The sequence below is a fragment of the Ascidiella aspersa genome, chromosome 6 (assembly GCF_963924565.1).
Source record: "Ascidiella aspersa chromosome 6, kaAscAspe10.2, whole genome shotgun sequence".
Lineage (NCBI taxonomy): Eukaryota > Metazoa > Chordata > Ascidiacea > Phlebobranchia > Ascidiidae > Ascidiella > Ascidiella aspersa.
Window position 1 is genome coordinate 16,785,937 of NC_139452.1, and position 21,650 is coordinate 16,807,586.

The following is a 21,650-nucleotide window of genomic DNA, read 5'->3' on the forward strand; positions in this document are numbered from 1 at the left end:
GCGGCGTGCTTTTAAAGTAATTGGGTCACGCGTCTTAATCTAATGCGAAACCAAAATCGAGCGCAAAACGCCGTTTTTCGTATTTTGTTTGGTCGACCGTAAACGCTGGAAGTTGTTCTTTTTCGTTATTTGTTTAGGTTGACTGATTAGCAAGTGTGTATTGTACAATTTGTTTTTTTTTGCCTAAAGTTGCTGGACGTATTTGGCTGTTTCTGATTAGTTTTTTTATCACGTCTTGCAATCACCATTCTATGATTTCCCTGGGTTGAAAATTCAGGACCCCCTTTTTGATTTTCCCCTGATTGCCCCCCCCTGGAAAATTATCTGCGGGCGCCCCTGATACCACCCTAGATTAGCACGGGTATTGATAGGCTGCTATCACTTGTCTGTCGACATAATATGCAACTCACTAAATTTAAATATGCAGTCTATTAAAAATATATTCAGCCAGTCCGTAAAGTTCTACGACTTGATATGATGTCCTGCTATAGCATCAATATTTTATCACATTTGTGTTTATCTACGGAGCAATAACGACAAAAAAACAAACAAGCAAATATACGACATTTCATCAACAAGCTGACTGTATCTATTTTTTAAATCGACATAAACAAGCATCAGGTCTTTTTTTAGGTATTACAAAGGTTTTTAGCTGTGGGCGATCGGCACAAGCATGGACTTCATCGAAATTAACGGTATAAAAATGCGAGATAAATAGTAATATAAATATAACGGCAAAGTTGTAATCAGTCACAACAACATTTAGGATAACAAGAAAAACAAAAAACTCAGCCAATTAAAGAAAACGAATACTATAAATAAACTTGCGTAGAACAGTGTGATGTGAAATAGATATAATTAATTCTATGTCGCAACTTTATCCGACATTTGCATTTAAAAATAAAAATAGTTAGACATGAATTGCAGTGTTATGTGCGACACTAGCCAGCAAATGCTGCACTTGAGTGTCCTAATCGACCATGCAAGCATATAATAAACATAAAAAAATAAGGATGTAAAGATACGCAAGAACGCAAAATAATATAGTATGCTGTTTCTTTTAACATAACGAAAGAAGAAAATAAAAATCTTAAAGAAAGGTCTAAAGCTTTTTTTGTTATAAATGTAGTTTCAAAAAAGATGGAGAAGTGTATAAAGTGGAGGCAAGGATTTGGGCACTTAGTAATATGCTGTGTATTTTATATTTAATTTGGAGTCAAATTATAGCGTCGTTTTATACCTGGATCTGTAGAAAATACAACGTTTAACGCCGATATGGTACAAGACAAGGCCATCAAAAACGGAAAATTTCCACGAAACAAACTTGCGACTTGCCGATGACTTTTACACACGCACGCTGGATGTTATATAATAATAACACATATCGGCACAGTCACAATCACGTTGTCCCTTCTCGCGCTCGGAGCTAGCTCGTGGACTGAACGCAGTAAACGCTGTGAACACCACTTGAACTCGTACTTGTATTTAACCCACTTTCTTAGCGGACTGGCAAGTCTGGCAGCATTGCTGACCGAAGTACTTGTGGCTGCACTGTCCATGTTGTGGAACCAGGTAGCACCATTTGAAGTTATCCTTGCACTCTTTTGCTGCACAATAAAATAGTTGAGTTATAGCCCCCAAACTGCGCAATTAGGCCTACATTGAAGAGTAGTTAGGCTTATTTTGTGTCCGTCAGTTTCAATGACTTTAATTCCCAAGCCTACTTTTTTACTACTTTCTAACCAAACATGTGTTCAGCCTTTTGTGTTATTACGAGACTTTGTCCACTGGGAAACATTGCATTAAATGTATTTTTGGTAAATCTGTCATCTCACGTTTTGTTGTGGTATCCGGAATGCTACAGCGGTAGGTGTTGCAAGACCTCTGCGTGACTGGTTTTCTGTGGCGCACACAGGCATTGCTTGGTCGGCCTGACTGCAAGCATCGCACCGCTCTCTTCTGAAAGCCACCGCCGCAACTCACAGAACACTGTGAAAGAAAATGTTTCTTAAGCCTGCTGCTAAAAACAGTAGGTTTTAGAGGCGGTGTTTATAAAATAACACCATTTTTGTCTTAACTGAAACTGTTGTTCATTGTGTATGTAAAAGCAATTTGACATTCCTAACGTTTTTTCTATTTACCTTCTGCCACGTCCCGGTGATCCATCGAGCAGTCCTTCTGGTGGAGCGGATAGCGCTTCGTCCAAGAAGAATAGGATTGTGAGTGCGCACTTTAGACGGGCGCCGTGCCGATGCAAGGGGTTGTATACTTGGGCAAGCGGTCAATGAACAAGTCTTCTGTAGGGAGATAGCCGGTCTCGTAGATCGTCTGCATCTTCGCACATTTACAGGTCTATACTCGCCGTTACGTCGCTTGTAGCTGCACTTAAGTTCACGACGCTGAAGACCATTGCCGCACGTCACAGAACACTAAACAACGGGAAAGGAACGGCGTTAGTTTACAAGTTATAACAATTGCGTATAATATTTGTCTTAGGGATAGAGACTGTAGCAAAATTACATCCCAAAATATGTCAGATTATCATCAACAGTCCGTGATTTACGGAATTCCACATACTTAAACATAAAATCAGTTAAAACCTATCGGTTTTGTCAGCAGTAACGAATAAACACTACAGCAACAAAAAAGTGCAGCACTCGACAGATTGAATTTTACCAATAGTGTTGCTATTCATTTTACGTCGTAATTTAGGTCTTGAGCAAAGCACGAAATCAGCACACGTTTGCAAATTTTTGTTCCAAAATATTTGCATTGTCAGCCAAGCTATTGACAAAGGCGTACGCACAATTAATACATACATTTACCATGCACGCATACACAAACTATATTTATATTTCAACAAAATACTATTACTTAAAAAAAAATGTAACATAATTAAATAATTCCGCAATGTTAGAACAACCTAAACAAAAATTAATGAAAAAAAAAACAATTTGGAAATTATATTACAAATTTTCCTTACCTGTTTCCAGCCTGTGATGAACCACTGATATTTGCGCTGACAGTAGGCGACCAAACATCTTGCTCGTCGCTTTGGTTTTTGCGACTGGTTGCATCTGTGGTTCTGGAGGGTTCGGAAGCCACTTCTACAGCTAACACTTCGGGTCCTTACACCTCGACCGCATTCGCGTGAGCACTGTGCGATTATGTGATGTGTTTCATGTCACGAGCGCATGATAAAAAAGCGTACAAGGGGAATAAGCCTTTCTCACAAAGAAAGCAACTGTACCGCCACTGTTAAAGCACGAAGCATTCACATGCAGGAGTAATATATGATTTCCACAGATAGGGCAGAAATCCAAATGTAAATAAGTACAAACCTTCGACCATATTCCGGTTTTCCATTGAGGAGGACAAGAGTTCTGGTTGCAGCTTTTAGTAGTAGGTAACTTTAGGGCGACATCACACTTAGAATTCACAACGAATGCGTCACCACTAACTGTAAGCATTTTACACACCACCTGGCGAGTTTGCAAACCACCTCCACATGTGCGCGAGCAATCGCCCCATTTTTCTGGTTCCCATCTGAAACATTATATTGTTCTAAAAATTAGTGAATTACGCCCCTATATGATTAACAACGTGGGTTAAAAATAGATATTTAAAGCTAATAAGCAAGTTTTATTAGGTACTTATTGTTAACCGCCAAATGAGTTACCTTGCAGGACAATTCTCAGTGTTGCATTGCCTATCGTCGACTTGTGGCTGAGGGTTGGGTTCGCATTCAGAGTCCCTCACTGAAAGCAACCCGTCTTTCATGCAGGTTATAACAGGTGCTTGAACACCTAAAGTAATGTACATTTGAGCATTGGAAGTTGCTAATGCCAAAATTATATGAGACCACGTGAAAGGTTATTGATTCGCATGGATATATTATACCCACTTATCATGAAATATCTGTATATAACGCAACAACATCGATAGTGCAATACTTTTTTTTTAAAGATGAACACTTGTGAAGAACGTTTGTGGGAGATTTAAACCGTTATTGTTTTTGAACAGAACTTTCATTTTGCGCAAGTCACCCCTATATACAGACTACGACGTACGTCGCCTTAAATGCAATCAACATAAATACGTTTTTGTACTGCGTTTAATACGACTTGGATTATTTATTAAGCATATGTATCGTGTACACACAATACAAACATAAAAATTAGATCAAGAACATTGTAAAGCTAAACTTAAAATATGCCCTGTTCAAAACCGTCGTAAAACATCATTGACAAGCGAGTTGGAACTGTCACGTTATTTTGATATAAATTTTTTTTGACCACATGTGAAAATTACGTAGAGGATTAAGGGCTGGTCAACAGGCGCTACTTGAATATTATAACTGAGCGGTGTTTAAATCGGGAGAGACGGTTCAGATAAGCTAATATCGCGTGTTTAGACGGTGTTGAGAAAGTGATCGCAGCTCGCCCTTTTGCTATTTAATTCCAGCACAACCAACAACAACAGACCGATCGTCTGCGCCTGAATCGCTTTAGGACTTATCGTAAAATCTGCGACGACTCATCGACAGAGTAAGCGATGCATTCGGTTGCGCTAAATTCGGCTCGAGCCCACAAAGGCCTGTCACAACAGCCTGGGCCGATGATGCGCGACAAGTCTCGGTCGCTTGTTGTCACTGCCGACCAAAATCGTCAGGAGTGTGACGCGCTGGCCAACCACAGACCACTGAATGATTTTAATGGCTAAAGGTCGCCTAGACATAAAACGTTTGGAAAGTTTGCTGCTTTAATTTCTGCACAGAAAGTAATTTAGCGTCTAATGATGTGCTTGGCCGTAGTTTCATTAAAATTAAAAATAACAACTTTGCTTCAAAACTAGAAGGGTTGCTTCTTAATTAATAGTTTTACCTAATCCATATTACAGCAAACGTAATATATCAGGTCAACGTTAATTATAAAAATATTTCAAGCGTCCCGTCTAAAGAGTCAAGTATGGCAGTTCGTATTTGTTCTTAGTTTTTGCTCTGCAATGTAGAAATCTGTATTATCGATAGCAATCAAATAATAAGGGTTTCTTGTTACTTTGTTTGACTGCTTGTATTCCGTTTTTTAAAGGAATCAATTGATACAAAAATAATAACGTGCGAACAACCATTACGCTTCTTACCACCACCGCAGGTCTTTGAACATGAACCGTAGTTGACAACCCACTCGAATCTGTGCAGATGAACCTTGGCTGATTTGCCATTTCGGCGGCCGGGAATTCTGTTGTCGATGATCGGCAGCGTGTATGAGTATGATATCCCCGGGTTTCTTGCCACGATTAAAACCTATGAATTCAATTTAAGGATATTCTAGAAAAGTCCCAAATAAGACCTTAAAATCATCGCAAAAAGACCTAAGCGGTCCGAACAACACCGCAAATAACAGGAAGAGGGTATATGGGTCTATTGGGCGCCGCCGGTGTGGCATCGGCTTGTTTGTTTGGGGTCAGGGTTAAGTAATAGGCAGAGTTACAATTTGGGTTGTGGTTGAAATTATTTATCCAGTTAGTAAATAAGTTGTAAATGGGATATGAGGTTATATGTGTAATGTTGTTTAGACTTTATTCTGGATGTGTAGGCCGTATTCCGACGGTTTTAGGTTTTATTCCGATATAGACTTTATGCCGACTATTATTATTCCAAACTGTGCCATAACGACGATAACTTTTATTCTAAGTTTGGTCTTTTTTTAACAAAAAACTACCAGCTTTGGGCACATTTTATGTGAAGTAAAACAACATAAGTAATCAAATATTTTTTTTTGAACTTTGTGTCCCCATAAGGTTTTTAAAATAAAGAAATGTAAAGATATATTTGGTAACAAAAATGCTGTTCCCAGACCGAGAATCGAACCATATAGACCACCTGGGATGCAATCAAATACATTAAAGTTTCCGATATATTCGCGAAACAATTGCGTTGTCTACCTCAATCACTATGGATTCATCCAATGGACCAACCGCAGAAATCGATTCTTTCATAAAAGCTTTTCTTTCGTAGATCCATTTCGCGCCACCGAATTTTCTTTCGCCAGAATGGTCAATGCGCCAGGCACCGTTCAAAAAGTATCTGCCAACGACAATTTATTATTAAAAACGTTAAAAAAGATAGTGATCCTATGATCCTAAAATTAACGCACGAGCCAGTCTAACCTCCACATGTTAAATACCGGGCTAAGAAAATTAGGCCTAAAATTAATGCGACCCTTTTATCAAATACGTATTCGTCAATATCAAGACAAAACTGTATCTTTATATAGCCACAAACAGCTAGCTAAATGAAAAATCAAACAAATTGCAACGTATCACTAAAACAAAACAAAAAGGCTGAAAATACTTGTCTCTGTTTTCGCCGCTCTTGGCGGCAATATAGCTGTGGGTGCAGCATCTTTCCTCCCAGATTTTCACACTGCGGGCACCGCGCGGTATTCGTACCACCTCGTAATAACCTGGTGGAATTTAGGGAGTCAGGTATAAAGGAATGGAATGAGTGCGAACCGTGGAAATATTTGTAAAATATCTGGCCACAAGTATCATAGCATGCTTTCTGCCACAGCTTGCCTTACATGGAAGAGAATTCCGGGAGAGAATATTCAAACTATTTTAAAACAAGTGTTACACAAATTTAGACCATATGGCCTTATCTATTTCGTTCTAAAATTGTTTGTTTTAATACCAACCCATTAAGTTTGGAGCATAATGGGTAGAAGTTTAGAGTAGGAATATGAAAACCAACATCGGTTGAAAATGAATTAAATATATATGAAGCGTAGAAATATCACATATAGGGGAAAACCGGGACCTATGATCAGGCCGGACCGATGAGCCACCCCCAATAACTTTAATATTTTAACACTTTAGTGCCTCCAACTTAGTTAGCTCTTTCGAGCATGTTATAATGGCTTCATAACAACGAAATCAGCAGGATTGGTCGTATGTTGTAAAATTTAGGTAGAAAAATGCATTTTGTCAGGTTGACACTAAATTTTTGGGTGTTTACTATTTTTGTTTTATGTGTTCCGAAGAGTTATTATTAAAATTATCTTTACTTGTATACAAAGTAGGGACAGTACTATTTCAGATAAGCCAGTATTTTACAAACTTAGAAGTTTTTATAAACGTTTTTTTGCTAATTTAGTCAACATTAGTGGTGCGGGACCGATGAGACAATAAAAACAGGGACCTTTGAGCTACTGGTCTATTGATAACTACGACCATTGTAACACATATTATTAATATTTACAGTTGAAATAACATAATACAAGATGTCTGTTAAAAAAATATTGCAGAAATACTATGTGGCACTTTTGTAGCAGGTTTCATGAAGCTTGCTGTCAAAGATGCTAATGATAAATTTTAATCAATAAGATTGTAAGCAGAAGCTCACTCGTTGACCAAAGAACCCTGTCAATATATGTTAAAGACACAAGCCTAAAGGGTTAAAATCAAGTTGCTTTTAAAATGATACAATGCAGGTAAGAAAATGTAAAAAATACCACAATAAGGACTTAAAGTTTATTATTAAAGTGGAATTTTTGTTCTACATGGCTTAAATAAATTTAGCTGTTCAATTTGTTTATTGGTCTAATCATTGAGTTTTTACCCATTATTTTCTTTTTGAGCTGTTGATAGTTTTGGTTTTGTCAAATAACTTTATTTAATACATTTTACAGGCATTTACAAACATTGACATGGAATCTCTTGCAAATAACAACAACTATTTGCACCATAAGATGTTTCCAAATGTCTAATTGCCAAGTTGGATTTCAAGAGCCTGATTTTTAGTTTACTAAAAAAAATGCCCCTTTTCCTAAAAATGCCCCTCTTCAGATATAAAAGATGTGTTTAAAGGCTTTATTTATCTACTACTATGCCTGTTGGAACCACAAGTCTGATACAAAAAAGATTGCAGCAAAAACGTAAAGTTAAGGATTATAACAGTTTCTTCAACTGCAAAAATTCATAGTTATGTTGTTGTGTATAAGTATAAAGATAATAAAAGCGTGCATTAGGTGATTTGTTACTGATAAAGATGGTGATTTTGAAGTATATTTTTAGGTAAGGACAACAAAAGCGGATTTGTTGAGTCCTCAATGAAAGATATTCTGTGCCACTTTCTGAGTACCAATGCTGCTTCCAAATGAAAACTTGTATTGTTATTTGAAATGTTGTTTTTCGTCAATTAAATATACCATTTTAAAGCAATGTGCTGTTTGACTTGGTTTTTGAAGAAGAATTAGCCTTTAAATAGCGTGTCTCAAGGGTCCCTTCTTCGTGGTTCAACGGACCCGATTATGAGGGTCCCTTGAGCCATTTTAAAGACCCCGACGTTTCAGTTTTTCTATTAAAGGGTTTGAACGTAAACCATTTAAAACTTTAACACAGTCAACCTAAAGCTCTAAAGCACCATTTGTCCAATTATTAGCAATAATAGGTTAGAAACGCAAAATTTACAGGCGAAAGTTCAAAAAGTGGCTCACAGGTCCCGGTTTTCCCCTACTCTTCTATATGGTATCGAAATACTAACAATTATATTAATTTTTTTTTATTTTAAAATATTTACCGCTGTCCGTCACCGCATCATCGAAAGATCCGGTTATTGTTTGACAGGTGCTGTTGTCACCATTGCACACACCACACTCATCGTGCGTAGCGTTTGATCCGAGAACAAAGTCACAGCCTACATGCTGAATAAAAACAAGAAAAAAAGAGCTTCGGCGTTAATCAATTTCTATTAAAATTAACGATTTTTATTTAAGTACATAAAACAAGTATACTAACGACTTGTCGGGACTTTTGCAATAAAGTAGTTTTATGTTTTGGCAATCAGGTAGTTTGGTTACGCATTAATATACCTATCAAAACGACACATGTATAAAGACTGAAGTACAATAATATACCTGACATTTTCCCTGAATGCACACATCTGATGAGGAAGCATCGCATGGAGTTCCGTCGATCACTTGATCGGCCAAAATATCAAAGAAATCATAGTTTTCTGCCTTGCAGAGCAACTCGCATTTACCGCGGCCTGAAAAAAAATTAATCAAGTAATACAAAAATAATAAAAACACAGGTTAGGCCTAAAACAGAATTAAGTCTGTAATTAAATAATGATAAATAGTTTAACATTATACAAATCAAAACTAGATTTAACGACGTTGGATAATAACAAATACCTTGCTTAGTGAGTATATAATTTATTTCTTAAAAAAATATAAAAGCTTTACTTACTGAAACTGGAATACTTGGTAAATGGTACCCAGGTGAAATACTGGCGTCTGTAGGGTTTTCTGTTGAACTCGGCACATTGCTGTGAGCGAAAGTCTATTTGGGTTGGTGGACAATCCTACGTTAAAAGAGATGACTTGTTATACAAACAGTTGATTCGGGTTTTATGAACGACTTTGTAAGCACCGCTTTTTCAAGTGACCACAGAAGCCTTTGTTTGTCCTTCATAGTGGGATCCTTATTTAAACTGCACAGGGTAATTGTCACGCGGCGGCATCATCACAACCTAACCATGCTATTCTCATTAACAGAATATATTTAAAGTATTGCATTTCTTTGAGAATGTTATGAAATGTAAGGAGTTAACCGCACAAAAAAAACAAAGCTTGCTTATTTTTATTCGATTTGTATTAACGCATGCAGCAGGCGCTTTTAACAAAAAACACACACGAAAGACAAAATAAAGTACAAATGCAGCTAGCAACTGTCGCTTTAATTCATAAAAAACAAAAATAATAACAAAATGATTTCCAGGCTGCATACTCTAAGGAGATGCATTCGTGCGCAAGATTGCTAAAATAAAGTAAACTATATACCAGGGGTGTTCAAATGATTTCTGCCATGATCCACCACAGTCAAACCTGACAACATGATGATCCACCAAATACGAATAGTAAACATATTGGACACGCTTTAATTTTTTGTTGTGCTTTATTTATGTAAACGCGATAACTTTAACAGTTAATCTTGTTTAGTGTTTGTTAACCTTTGTAAGTCAGGGCGCACGTGGCGAGCGAAGCGAGCGCGATTTTTTTAGGTATACCGGCATTTCTTTTAAATTTCGTGCAAGTTTTTATTACATTACCGAAAATATAAAATGTTAAAAAATATATGTCCAGTATTTTTGAATGCGTTTTCCATTAACGGTAACGAAGCGCTGATCTAGTTCAAAAGACCGCATCAAAACGTAAACAAGCCGGACGTAAAAAGATGATTCGCGCGAAGCGGGAAATTTTTTCGCACTTACGGAGTTAAAATAGTCAAAAAGTATTTGAAATGGACTCGTATCTAATTTGTCAAAGAGGCGGCGGGTCGAATGAATTACATTGGCGGGGCGCATCCGGCCCGCGGGCCGTAGGTTGCCGACCCCTGTTTTAGACAAGGTCGTACAATAACATCGAATTGGGGCTTTCTGTCGCTGACTGATATCCTCAACACTCACAAAGATTAGCATTTGGGAGCCTCGTTCTATGCTTGAGTTTTTGCAAAATTCATTAACACTGACAATTGGTATTCACATGAAAACACTGTAGAAAGTTTATTTTTTTAAGACTACGTTAGAAGATCCGCACAAAACGCTGAAAAGATCCGGATCCGGATCGCGATCCGCCATTTGAACATGACCGCTATATACATACCTCTGTGTTGCACATCCGATAAATTTTGCTGTCGCCGTCACAGTGTCTTCCCCCGTATTTCGGTTTGGGGTTATTGCAGGACCTTTCCCTGTTGTGCACACCACCTCCACAAGTTCGGGTGCAAGATGACCACTGGCCATATTCGCCCCATGCCCCATCAACCGCATCAGGACCTGCACTACCAAATTGAACGCAAGTTCCGCTGCGGCACCACTGAAAAAATGAAAAGTATTAATTGACAGCATTATATATGCGTGACATTTGCAAATTTGCGTTTATAACACTACAAAATAACTGTGTTGCAAGTCTATAAAGGGTAAATTCGTCCTATTACAGATATGCAATTATGTAAGTGCACTTTTTAGTAACTTGACATAAAGCCAAATTGTCTATTGAGCGAGGTCTGTCACTTTCATGTGCCGCAGTTGTGTCTGCTTTTGCTGCTGTTCTCTGTATACAGGCGACCAAAGAGCGGTTTAGATTTACGACGAAGGCAGTTTAGCCCGGGCAACTCCTAAACCAATAAAAACAGACCGGCAAAACGCTCAGATGGTGGCTAAACCAACACTTTCAACATCTAACTGTCACGTATACAAGCGGGGATTTACCCCGTTAAAGTAACAGTGGAAGCCTTATGTTACGACCAGGGTTCGATTTATAAAGAACATTTCAAAATAGGATTTACCACTGTATATAATCTTTTGGTACCCATTTGTTTTTCATCCTGGGTCAATTGAACGGACTGACTAGGTATAAATTTGACTACTGGTTACTTTATCTGGAGTAAGCTTACCATTCCATCACCGCACGTGGTTCCTTCCGCGGCAGGCATGTACTTGGTCTCGCAGGTGGTTCGCCCACTCCTTTGGCACCACAGAACCTTACAAATGCTAGCCTGCAATGAAAAGTTATTTCGGTCACACTAATCTACATGCAGCTCGAACGGAAAACGTTCCTTCGGTTTTAGAAATAACGGTTGAACCCTCAATTTTCTGTAAGAACTGATTTGTGGGAAAATAGTGTGATCACTCATCCAATGAGTATTTACCTTATCTCAGAAAAAAATTCGCTGCAGTAAAATAAATCGGAATACCACACGCAAAGTTTCACACGGGCCTGGACTTAAAGCCGATAAACCGATGCTGTTTACGTTGTTTGTCAAATTATATCCTAACAATGACCAGGTTTAATAAATCAACCCAATCCGTACAATATGTTGCTCGACAATCCATCTTTTGTACAGAGTGTAGCAGCGAACTTTTTCCCGCCAACATATGAGGAATACAAGACTCGTATATCATTGGTAGATGTTGCCCCCATGTAAAAAACGCAATGTAAAAAAAAACGCAAGCCCATATAGTGTGTTCGTAAACAATGACACTACAACAGGGCCGCAACAAACCGATTTTATGGCGCCTTATCGATAATACTGTCAGCTGTAAATGTTTGGACGTATGCTTATCGGCCAAATGAACTGGTTACATGCGTTGGGAGCGTTTTCAATCGGCACATGATGTTAGTACTGTGCTGACAGAGAGGCCTTGGCTTAACGTTAAGTAGACTGTATGGAACCAATGGCCACAGAGTAGTGCTGACACTAACAAATTAGCACGTGAACAGTTCGAAGCTTACTGACTCTATTCTGAAACTTATCGTTTAGTTATCATTTGAAGAGGATTACAAATTTAATTGACCTCGTACCCAAAATAACATGCCAGTTACATAAATACAATGTGACTGACCACGTAACAAAGTGTAAAATGTGTAGCTATAGACACAGCAAACATAGACATGACGTTTTGTAATGACTCGTGGGTGGTTTTATAATAAAACTAAGTTTGCAAAAAATTACTAAACCTATGTTTAATTACACTTAATTACAGGATATTTATATAGGGACAATGTGTGAGATAACCGCTTGACTTGCGTTCCTACCTTGGAACGCTGATAGCGAAAGGCACAAGTGGTGGCTTCGATTCCGAACTGCCACTGGCATTGTGAGTTGGCATTATAGATCTCGCCTGGCAGTTGATCGGGGAAGTCCAGGTTGCTCACTGGGGCGGGATGATCGTCCAGACATGACGAAACAGCACTCCTAAAAAAAAACGGCCACTTGTACGTTAACTTTACCACCGAAAGCACTTAGAAGAAATTTAATTGTTTGCAGTATTTTACTACAGGGGACATGGGTGTTCACTATGCGGTGCGCAGAGCGAAAGCACATGAAACGTTGCAGGTTATAGTTCTAGACCCGCGACACGAAAATTTGATGAGTAGTTTTATGGCCCATTTAAATAAAATGTCTTAATTTGAATTTTTTTAAGTTGTAAAAATAAGCACTATAGTATTGTTTGATGCGTTGTAGCTCACATAACTAGCCTGTCAATACAAAAGTTTGCCGACCCTGTTCTAAAACATATGCCTATGTGACCGGACCTCAAATTAAAATGCTAGAGGACCATACGTTTAACTTTACAATCATTCCAATTTAAAAAACACAGAGGCAACCCTCAGAGTTACATAACACCGATGTCAATTCATGCAAGAATTGGTTTCTGTCAAATTATGGGATAGGGTTCAGCTTGATCGGAATTCTGCCCTTTTGTTATTTGCGCAAAACGAAACCCCGGCTGTTGATCACTTTATCAGCAACCCGAATGGTGAAGAGTACTCTTCTGCGGTATCAGGTAAGCCTAACTTGACGGCTACATTTGACTCCAGCAAGTTACTAGAGCCGCGGGGGATGAGGTAATATATTAGGGGTCAGGTTTAGTAAGTGCTCAGGGGCGTTCAATGTTTTTTGTTTCCGATCGCTTATGAGCGTCGAACCCGATCGGACTGCTTCTAGTGGCGCGTGTGAGGCGTCTGTAATTAGAAAGGTAAACCGCTTGAGTTGCCACGCTTTGCAAGGCGTAAGAGAAGCGTCTCACACTGACGCGATTAAAACGATAAGATATAGAGGGTATAGAATCGCATTCGAGTCACAGCCTCTTGAAATTCAACCATTTGCAGCTGATTACTGTCAAATGCGATATGGATTGTCAAATAATGAAACTATAAAATAAACAAAAAAAGTCAAGTCGGATGTTATTCGCTGCTACTCAGCCAAAAAACACATGGAATAAAATTACCTATTTTAGCCTCGCCACTCTGATATATATGAAGAAACCTCTATTCATAAATATATAACAAGTTTGTATATTTTACGCTTAACTGATTTTCCAAATCATTGTTTTCTTACGTGAGAAAGTTCGAAAGCGATTCTCGACTGCATGCTGACCACGTGAAGACACCGTTAACTCCATTAAGTGTGGGTGACATGATGTGACCGTCTTTTTTATCGCAGAAGTTGCCTTGACCGTCGTGTTTCATTCCGAAGCTGAAAATATAAATGGGTCGAAAATAATAAAAAAAAATCACAAACGTTAGTAGAAAAACCCTTCGATAATTAAAAGTCTGTGAACATGTCAATCGGCACCGCCGTTTTGGCTATATCAGAACGATGTTAGTGTATTAACTGATTTCTGTATGAAAATATTGTTTTATTTTGCTTTATGAAATGTTTTTAAGAATGGAGAAGTACGCGATGGCAATGCGGATCGAAATAGTAAGATTTTCAACTTCAACTGCGTAAGCCGTAAGTAATTAAGTCGTTTTTGATTATTCGAACAGGTCCTTGTCTACTGCTGGATACAAGATTAAAAATTCTACGTACAAAAAGCAAGCTAGATAGATGGGATATTAGCAATTCACACAGAGCGAGTGTGAAGTCCCCACAAGCCGCTCACGGGGGCCATATAGGATTAACTGTGTCAATAGATGAACAAATGTCGCATTGACGGCACGTACCAATAACAAACATGGGGATTAGACAGTCTTTTTGAAAGCTATGCGCGCAATAAGGCAAGCACTGGAAGATCTGCGAGATCGGTCAGGAATCACATATATTTGACCCCCTCGAAAGGGACAAAACCAAACAAAGTTCGAGGCAAAGGATTAATATTTTTAAAGCGGGTCAGCCTTTGGTTTTGGCCGACACAAAGGTGCAATGTCTCGGCCACGGCTCCGCGAGCGTCTTTGGTCGCAGGTCTTAGTATGAAAAGGCGCAATGAATGACAACTATTGGGATCAAAGAAAATCGCCGTTGTCACCAATTTGACACAAATCTTAGTTCGGTTCGAATCTACTTTCAACTCTTCTTCGTTCGGTCGTTTTTTGAGCGGGTAGCAATACGGAAGGATGGAAAAGCAGCCCACAAATGTTGCGCATTGCCAAGCAATTTTATGTTGGGGGAAATTGCTAAAGTGCTCAACAAGCCACCGTATCCCACAGTAATTGAATAAATTAGGAACTTATAACCGGTCACAACAAAGGCGTTTGGAAAGTAACCTTAACGGAGAATGTTTGTAACTTTAAAATGCTACATTAAGCTTGGTAAGCGTAAAACACATTCCATTGTCTGTAATTTGATGGCCTCCGCGACCTATTACAGTATTACGATAAAACCAGTCCTGTTCAAATGGCGGCTTTGGGCACTTTAGTGGATCACGTTACGCCGATCAGTATTCGGACAAAGCGAAATGGTGTCCGAAATAGTCAAAAACGCATTGTTAAACTTACTTGAAATGGGCCGGTCTCTCCTGCAACTATTACCAATGCGTTTTATAAAATGCAAACGTCAGGTCAAATACCGGCATGGCTTGAAGCGCTTCCATGTAACGTGATAACGTATTTCTAGAAACCCATTAGTGCTTTGAGGACCTAGAAAGGAATGGGACCAACGACTTGGTTTGTTTTTACATCTGGATATATTTCCAAGCTTCTTATTCCAAGATGACAGTATGACGTTCTCTCAAGGCTCCAGACAGCCGGAGCCCAGAGGGTTCGGCGCGTTTTAAGTCTTTAATGTTGCGTAACGCTGGTGGAGATCTAATAACCCCAGCAACCCCATCCCATCCGGGATGTCGTTCACTTTCATTGATGGGTGAAGCGGCACTTCAAGCCGGGGTTCGGTCGTGTACACGCTTCCTAGGGCGTGAATGGTCCGTGTGATCTCACCCAACGGTTGATCACAATAATTTGAGGCGGATTACTAGAAAACGGATGCGCCACGGTTTGTTGTTTGTCACTGATTCCTGCCTGTGGTCTTATCGAGTATTCTCCTTGGCAATCAATACTTTCTCTTCACTCACTTATCCTTTAGGGCAGAGGTGGAAAAATGTTTTTACCGCGAAGCGTATGAGAAACATATAACAATTATAACATGTTGCCGTGGGTCGCGTCAAAAATGGGACTTCAAATACACAAAATAGTTTTGTTTTGACAAACTTGAAAAAATTAGGGGCGGATCAATGATCTTTGATGAATGACTTTAAAAGCTACGTCATAATGTGAGGCTACAAAACAATTAAGTTTAGGAAATATGCTATTGTGCGCAAATGTGAACTTAAGTTGGCGCGATGCGTGAAAAAATTGCCTATATTTTGCTAAAAACACGAAACTGTACTTAAATGTGTGCGGTCGTGACGTGTTACATACAGAAAACATATACGCACATCGCTCGATAATAACTTTTAGCCATTAATCAACTTGTGGAACCAATAAACTAACTTGTAAGGCTCAAATGCATATAAGTGCTCCATGTTGTTTATTACGACAGCATTATGTTGTTTTCAATAAAATGTGGTTAGACTATCTTTCTTAATACATATCGATAGGTATATTTGCATGTGCAGTTTTTATTAAGGATAATTGAGTTTAAGTGGCGGTTAAAGGGGTCCACGGGATGAAAAATGTGAAACAACTTCCCTAACAGACATTAATATTTCGAGCTTGATGTGAAGCATGTCAAGCGGTAACGACCGAAATATATCTTCATAAACAAAGGCTACAGTTTCTCCTGGTGTACCACCGTTCCTTAGAGAAACCCTTATAAAATGACGAACATAAAGTCGGCCCAATCTCGTTAACAAGGTTTTAAGCTTGACGAGTACTTTAGAGGAGGGTGTGTGTTTGTTTTCCTGACTCAACGACCCTATGCTGACTTTGAGGTCGAACGCCCATACTCTCGATGAGAACGTAAGGCTACATCGCGCTTAATTTGACATATTTTCTTTTAAATTGAGTACAGAACGGTAAGCAATTCTTCAATTAACAACAACAATCGCATTTAATGTTATTTAAATCATTTTGCTTTTTACATATTGTGACACAATGTAATCCATTCAGCATAAGTTTTATGGCAACTAGTCAACAAATACAAGACAGAGCTGATTAAGGCTAAATGACCTTACCTGTGACCAGATTCATGTGCCACTGTGAAGGCCAGTCCAAGTCCCATATCTTCGTTGATCGTGCAGCTGTCGCGGTAGGAGCACATACCTCCAATCTGCGCTAGACCTGCGTACAAAACCACAATTGCTTTCCAATGCGACTTCTGGCATAACGAAAACACATATTTAAGTGTAATGTATTTGCAATGTTGTGTAATCGCTTACGACAAAATGTACACCGTGCCAACAGTGTGCCAGTAGTACGTGTTTTTAGTTTTGCAGATTGCAGTCAATGCGTGCCAGCATTCCGGCGCAAACCACGAGAGTTCGCGCCGCGAGATCGTGGACCTCCCGGGCAGTTCACAGCGGACATTCATTTTGACGCCACCGTCGGTTTCCTCAAGTTGAAAATCAATTTCGCGAGCGACCTCGGAAGGTTATTCCTTACATGTTTTAAAGCTTTTGGAAACATGGCCATTTATTGCTGGAGGCCTTTAAAAATATTGAGCTGATGTTTAACTGACTGTTGTTTTTGTGCAAACTAAATAACGTGCTACAGTGAGAAAAAATTATTGTGACACAATTTATTCTGACATACTCTATCGATTAAAACCAAACCAAGGTTAAAACTTAAAACTTAAACTTGAAACTGTATAAACAAAATTCAAACTTGTTTAGTAAATCTATTAAGAAACGGTTTTACATACAATAATTAAAACGCCGCGCGTATGCAGGTCGAAGTCTACAGCAGGTTGTTTGTGTCAAAACTGTTAGCGGCGGCAATACCTGCCAAATAAACTTACCGAATCGAATTGCTAGAATTGTCTTAAAGCCGTAATAACATTCAACAGCAACTACGCTTTATCGTGTGCTTCAGCAAAATTTGTTAATACGGTGAGACTCACGCTACTCATTGTCAACAACAAATTAGTTGTTTTTTCAAAATAACTGTTGCTCAGCAAGTTAATTACGGTAAAACAACTCTAGATCGCGCTGCACATTGTCAATGGTTTTATCCATATGTCATAAATAAAGAACGTCCGAAATATTGCGGGGGCGGCCACATGAAAAAACAAACGGCTACGATACACCTTACCGAGTGTTTCACATGGGCTGTTCTTGTTGACACAGATATCAATGCCCGTCAAAAGAATTGAGTGATCGGGGCGACGGCCGTCGCTGTAGTTCAGTCCGGATTGCCATAGACAAAAGTTGTTTAAAGACACATCAGCCTTGTGTTTGAGAGTCAGTTCCTGTGACACAAGAAACGCTTTTTCATGTAGGAAACTCCTCTGTACGGGTGGCAAAGGCACATTGGGCAAGATCGTATCTCAAAGCCTTTTCTGTGTTCGAAAATGAGTTAAAAAAGCTGTCTCTCAAGCGGTTCTACGAACGATGAAACGAAATTGCGGGATACAGTCGTATACTCTTTGAATATATGTCTACAATAGTATAATATTTCTGTTAGTCATGAAATGGTCGTCACAGTTTTATCCTCCCCAAAATGCGACTAATGTGATTGCAGCCAACCAGAAACTGCATTTAAGTTTCGTCTGGTTAATATTTATACATTTACGAAAAATAACGGCCGATCAAAACAAGCAAAAGTCGGGTCAAACAATCGGGTAATTGTTCGTGTTCAGTGACAATGCGTTAATTATTCGGCCAAACGTGAACCCCACACTCGATTAAACAATTAATCGTCTCGAGTGTTTGCTTATAGCCCAAAACGTCGCTGAGTCGACTTCAGGCGCGATGCGCAGTTAAAGCTTGTTTCAATATTGTCACACCTGTTGGTGTGATCATCTAGCCTTTAAAGCTTAACGTGCGGTCGGTCACTGTGGCTTGGCTATACCTTCATGACGTAAAACAACTCATTTTTGGATTCTGCTCGTAATCTGACATAGATGCAGGCGGCAATTTGTGGCGTGGTGAGAAAAGATAAAACACAGACACAGGCAAGCATTGTTCTTCTTCGCATTGTTGTTCTTACCTCATTTTCTTCCATTAACATCAATCCGACTAATACAACGTTGACTTGACCGTCCAGTGTTCGGTCGGAAAACAATCCAGACACCTACAGCAAGGTAAATAGTATTTATAGTGTTTTGAATTAGGGGTCTAATCAAGTTGTTGTAGGGGTATGTAAAACAAACACACTCTCTGCAACTGCGTTGAAACGCCGCCACACATTAGTAAGTTCATACAATGCTAAACAGAATAAAACATTTGCCCTATGCGATGTTGACTGCCTTATCTGTTATCAGGCTAAGTGCGTTGACCCTTTCCTAAAACAATGTATGTCGTAATGAACTCATAGTAACGGGTGGCTCTAAGTGGCGTGAAAAAGATTAAACGCATTCTTTGTGCGATGTCTCTTGCATGTTAATTGTGTTTGTTTTTGAATATTCTTTTTCAGCTAGACAGTGAAATATACCAAACTACGTGATCAGCAACAAAAAACTATTCGAACATTTGATTGTTCTGTAATTTTATCAATGTAAGATGGTATGAAACTCTAGTAACAAGGTAGTGGACAACGGAGTTGTGTCTGTGACTTTTTAGGGTCAATAAAGGTTTGTTTAACTGGCGTATTAAAATGTGAATCGCCTTATGGAAAGGTTGTATACACACGCGGTGTTTGTACAGGCGGCACTCAATTGGGGAAATTAAACATATTGTGTCTGAATTTAATGCTGGCTCAATGCCCGATAAACGATGGCGTCGCTTTTATCGTGTTCCCTGCACAAATGAAACGCGCGTTTTGTTATGATACACTGCAGACTACACATATCAGCCCATCACAGAATGCGGCCTGATGCGCTCAAGACAGTCCGCAACAATTAGGATTATAGATAGAGTGGAAGAAAGTTTACATATACCGCCGGGTTAACTGGAAATATTACGTTGAATTAAACAAACGTAGACAGACTTAATCTGCATGCTTTTCTGTAGGCTTTGATTGACAAGCAAACAAGCTTGTCTCCTAAAAAACGTAAATATTCAAAAGGCACAGTTCCACACTTGTTTTTTGGTATAGGATGATGCATATAAGCGAACACCAGGTAAACGTAGGCTTAAAACAAAAAATCCAAAAAAACAATTGGGGCCCAGTAAACGCGTAACGGTTTGACATGATCGTAAGCAAGCAGGTACCAAAATTGAGCATATTTTCCTAATAAACAAAACTACCACACGCCGTTCAATTACGTAATTCATAAAATTGCAGTCAGGCGCTCTTTTGTGGTGACACGGTTGTGCAATGATTGTCAGCGACCCGTTTTAAATTTCGACAGATCAAAGCGACGCATCATTATTCTTGACTATAAACCTCCCAAGAAATTACGATTCAAAATGAGTTATGACAGCCAATGATAGGTGCGTCGTATTGGCGCTCGCCGAACCGAAACTAGATCGACAGCGACTTGGTCGTCTCCGGTTATGGTTTACCTCGTCCGAAAACGTACCATATACATAAAATCGCCCATGACAAAGCTGCAAAGCGACCCAGAAAAGTGTAGCGCCGAACATTGTCGTCGCCGGTGGTCCCTGGTTTTTGGCGCTGGAAAGAAGTTCAACTCACTCGCGCTATATATATATAGCGAGTTGCCAAGCCAGCCACACACACATTTAATAAAGGCGACTTTCTTCGCTATTCGACGTAAAGTAAAGAAGGGCCGGTAAGACTTTAAAGAAAATTTTGTTGGGTACAAGAGAATTGAGCACCTGTGAGCTAGAGAGCGTAATCAATTAAGGGAGACATACGTGTTACAAAACGCGCCGGTGTTTACTAAACATGTATTTGGGTCACATCGCTATAGGGGTAGGACATCGGTCAAAACATTTTTTTTAGTTTTGCGTACCAAACAGGAGTCTCTCTTCTGTAAGGTTATCACTCTGCATTGGCGGAAACCAACTGTGGTTTACCAATTACGAACTCAATAACGGATACGGTATCTGGATACATTACGGTATCCATGGTTATATAAATTGGTGGAACATATTTATCTTTTAAGTAAAACAAATGTGGAAGTCTTGTTATACGACACATAATACTGCCAGGAGCAGCACTCTGCAGATTTATTTTCGTAACGAATTATTACCAGAAGCTCACCATGTTCATGACCGTTAACACGTATGTCGTAATATCTCGGTGATCCCGTTGGTGATTAAGGATCATGTCGCGGTCGGCGACGACAAGCGTTTCCACATTTTTGTCCGATGCCGATCGTCTTTCGGTATTCGCCAGTTTGCGGCTAATGCCATTTAGCGAAGCGGCGAGACCTCGTCGGTCCTGATGGCCAGTCGACCTTCTGCGTCGGTTAGACCTCGACAGCCCGTCTAGAAGATCATCTTCCTCGAGTTCGATCTCGCCGTTCGAGAGCAACTTGAGCTTTTTTGGGGAAGAGGTTTTGGGAATGGCAACCGGATCTGCGGAATGAAGTGGGACGTTAAACCCTTAATCTTGCATCTTGCCTACCCTGGAAAATCATAATGGGCGTTACGATCTTGCGTTTGGGGACCTGATTTTAGTTTATTTTAGTATTGGGCTTCTTAAGTTGTTGATCCAGCTAACATGATTGCATTAAAAAAATATATATATTTATATATTTTAAATTATTTATGGTGAATAACAGTTTTACGTTATGTAGTCTATACTATAACTGTTAGAGTGTTACATTCAAATGTAGCTGAACAAAGGCATGGGTTT

The 21,650-nt window shown here is 39.2% G+C and overlaps 1 protein-coding gene across 2 annotated transcripts in view; it reads right to left on the reverse strand.

The window, feature by feature from the left end:
* Positions 1-526: 526 nt before the first annotated feature.
* The window catches only part of LOC146140515 (A disintegrin and metalloproteinase with thrombospondin motifs 18-like), a 35,040-nt gene continuing 13,916 nt past the window's right edge, over positions 527-21,650 (reverse strand). Inside the window, exons 5-24 of one of the 2 annotated variants that reach the window (XM_083393009.1) lie at positions 21,054-21,370; positions 18,933-19,016; positions 18,036-18,192; positions 16,961-17,066; positions 13,909-14,046; positions 12,603-12,762; positions 11,461-11,562; positions 10,668-10,880; positions 9,253-9,367; positions 8,919-9,049; positions 8,582-8,705; positions 6,356-6,467; positions 5,947-6,088; positions 5,143-5,305; positions 3,680-3,806; positions 3,342-3,546; positions 2,984-3,157; positions 2,142-2,429; positions 1,836-1,989; positions 527-1,607 (exon numbers count right to left, since the gene is read on the reverse strand). In XM_083393009.1, the coding sequence (XP_083249135.1) occupies positions 1,486-1,607; positions 1,836-1,989; positions 2,142-2,429; positions 2,984-3,157; positions 3,342-3,546; positions 3,680-3,806; positions 5,143-5,305; positions 5,947-6,088; positions 6,356-6,467; positions 8,582-8,705; positions 8,919-9,049; positions 9,253-9,367; positions 10,668-10,880; positions 11,461-11,562; positions 12,603-12,762; positions 13,909-14,046; positions 16,961-17,066; positions 18,036-18,192; positions 18,933-19,016; positions 21,054-21,370 (3,134 nt within the window). In that variant the 3' untranslated portion in view covers positions 527-1,485. The remainder of the gene's footprint in view (positions 1,608-1,835; positions 1,990-2,141; positions 2,430-2,983; positions 3,158-3,341; positions 3,547-3,679; positions 3,807-5,142; positions 5,306-5,946; positions 6,089-6,355; positions 6,468-8,581; positions 8,706-8,918; positions 9,050-9,252; positions 9,368-10,667; positions 10,881-11,460; positions 11,563-12,602; positions 12,763-13,908; positions 14,047-16,960; positions 17,067-18,035; positions 18,193-18,932; positions 19,017-21,053; positions 21,371-21,650) is intronic. The other variant, XM_083393010.1, reaches the window with a different exon arrangement.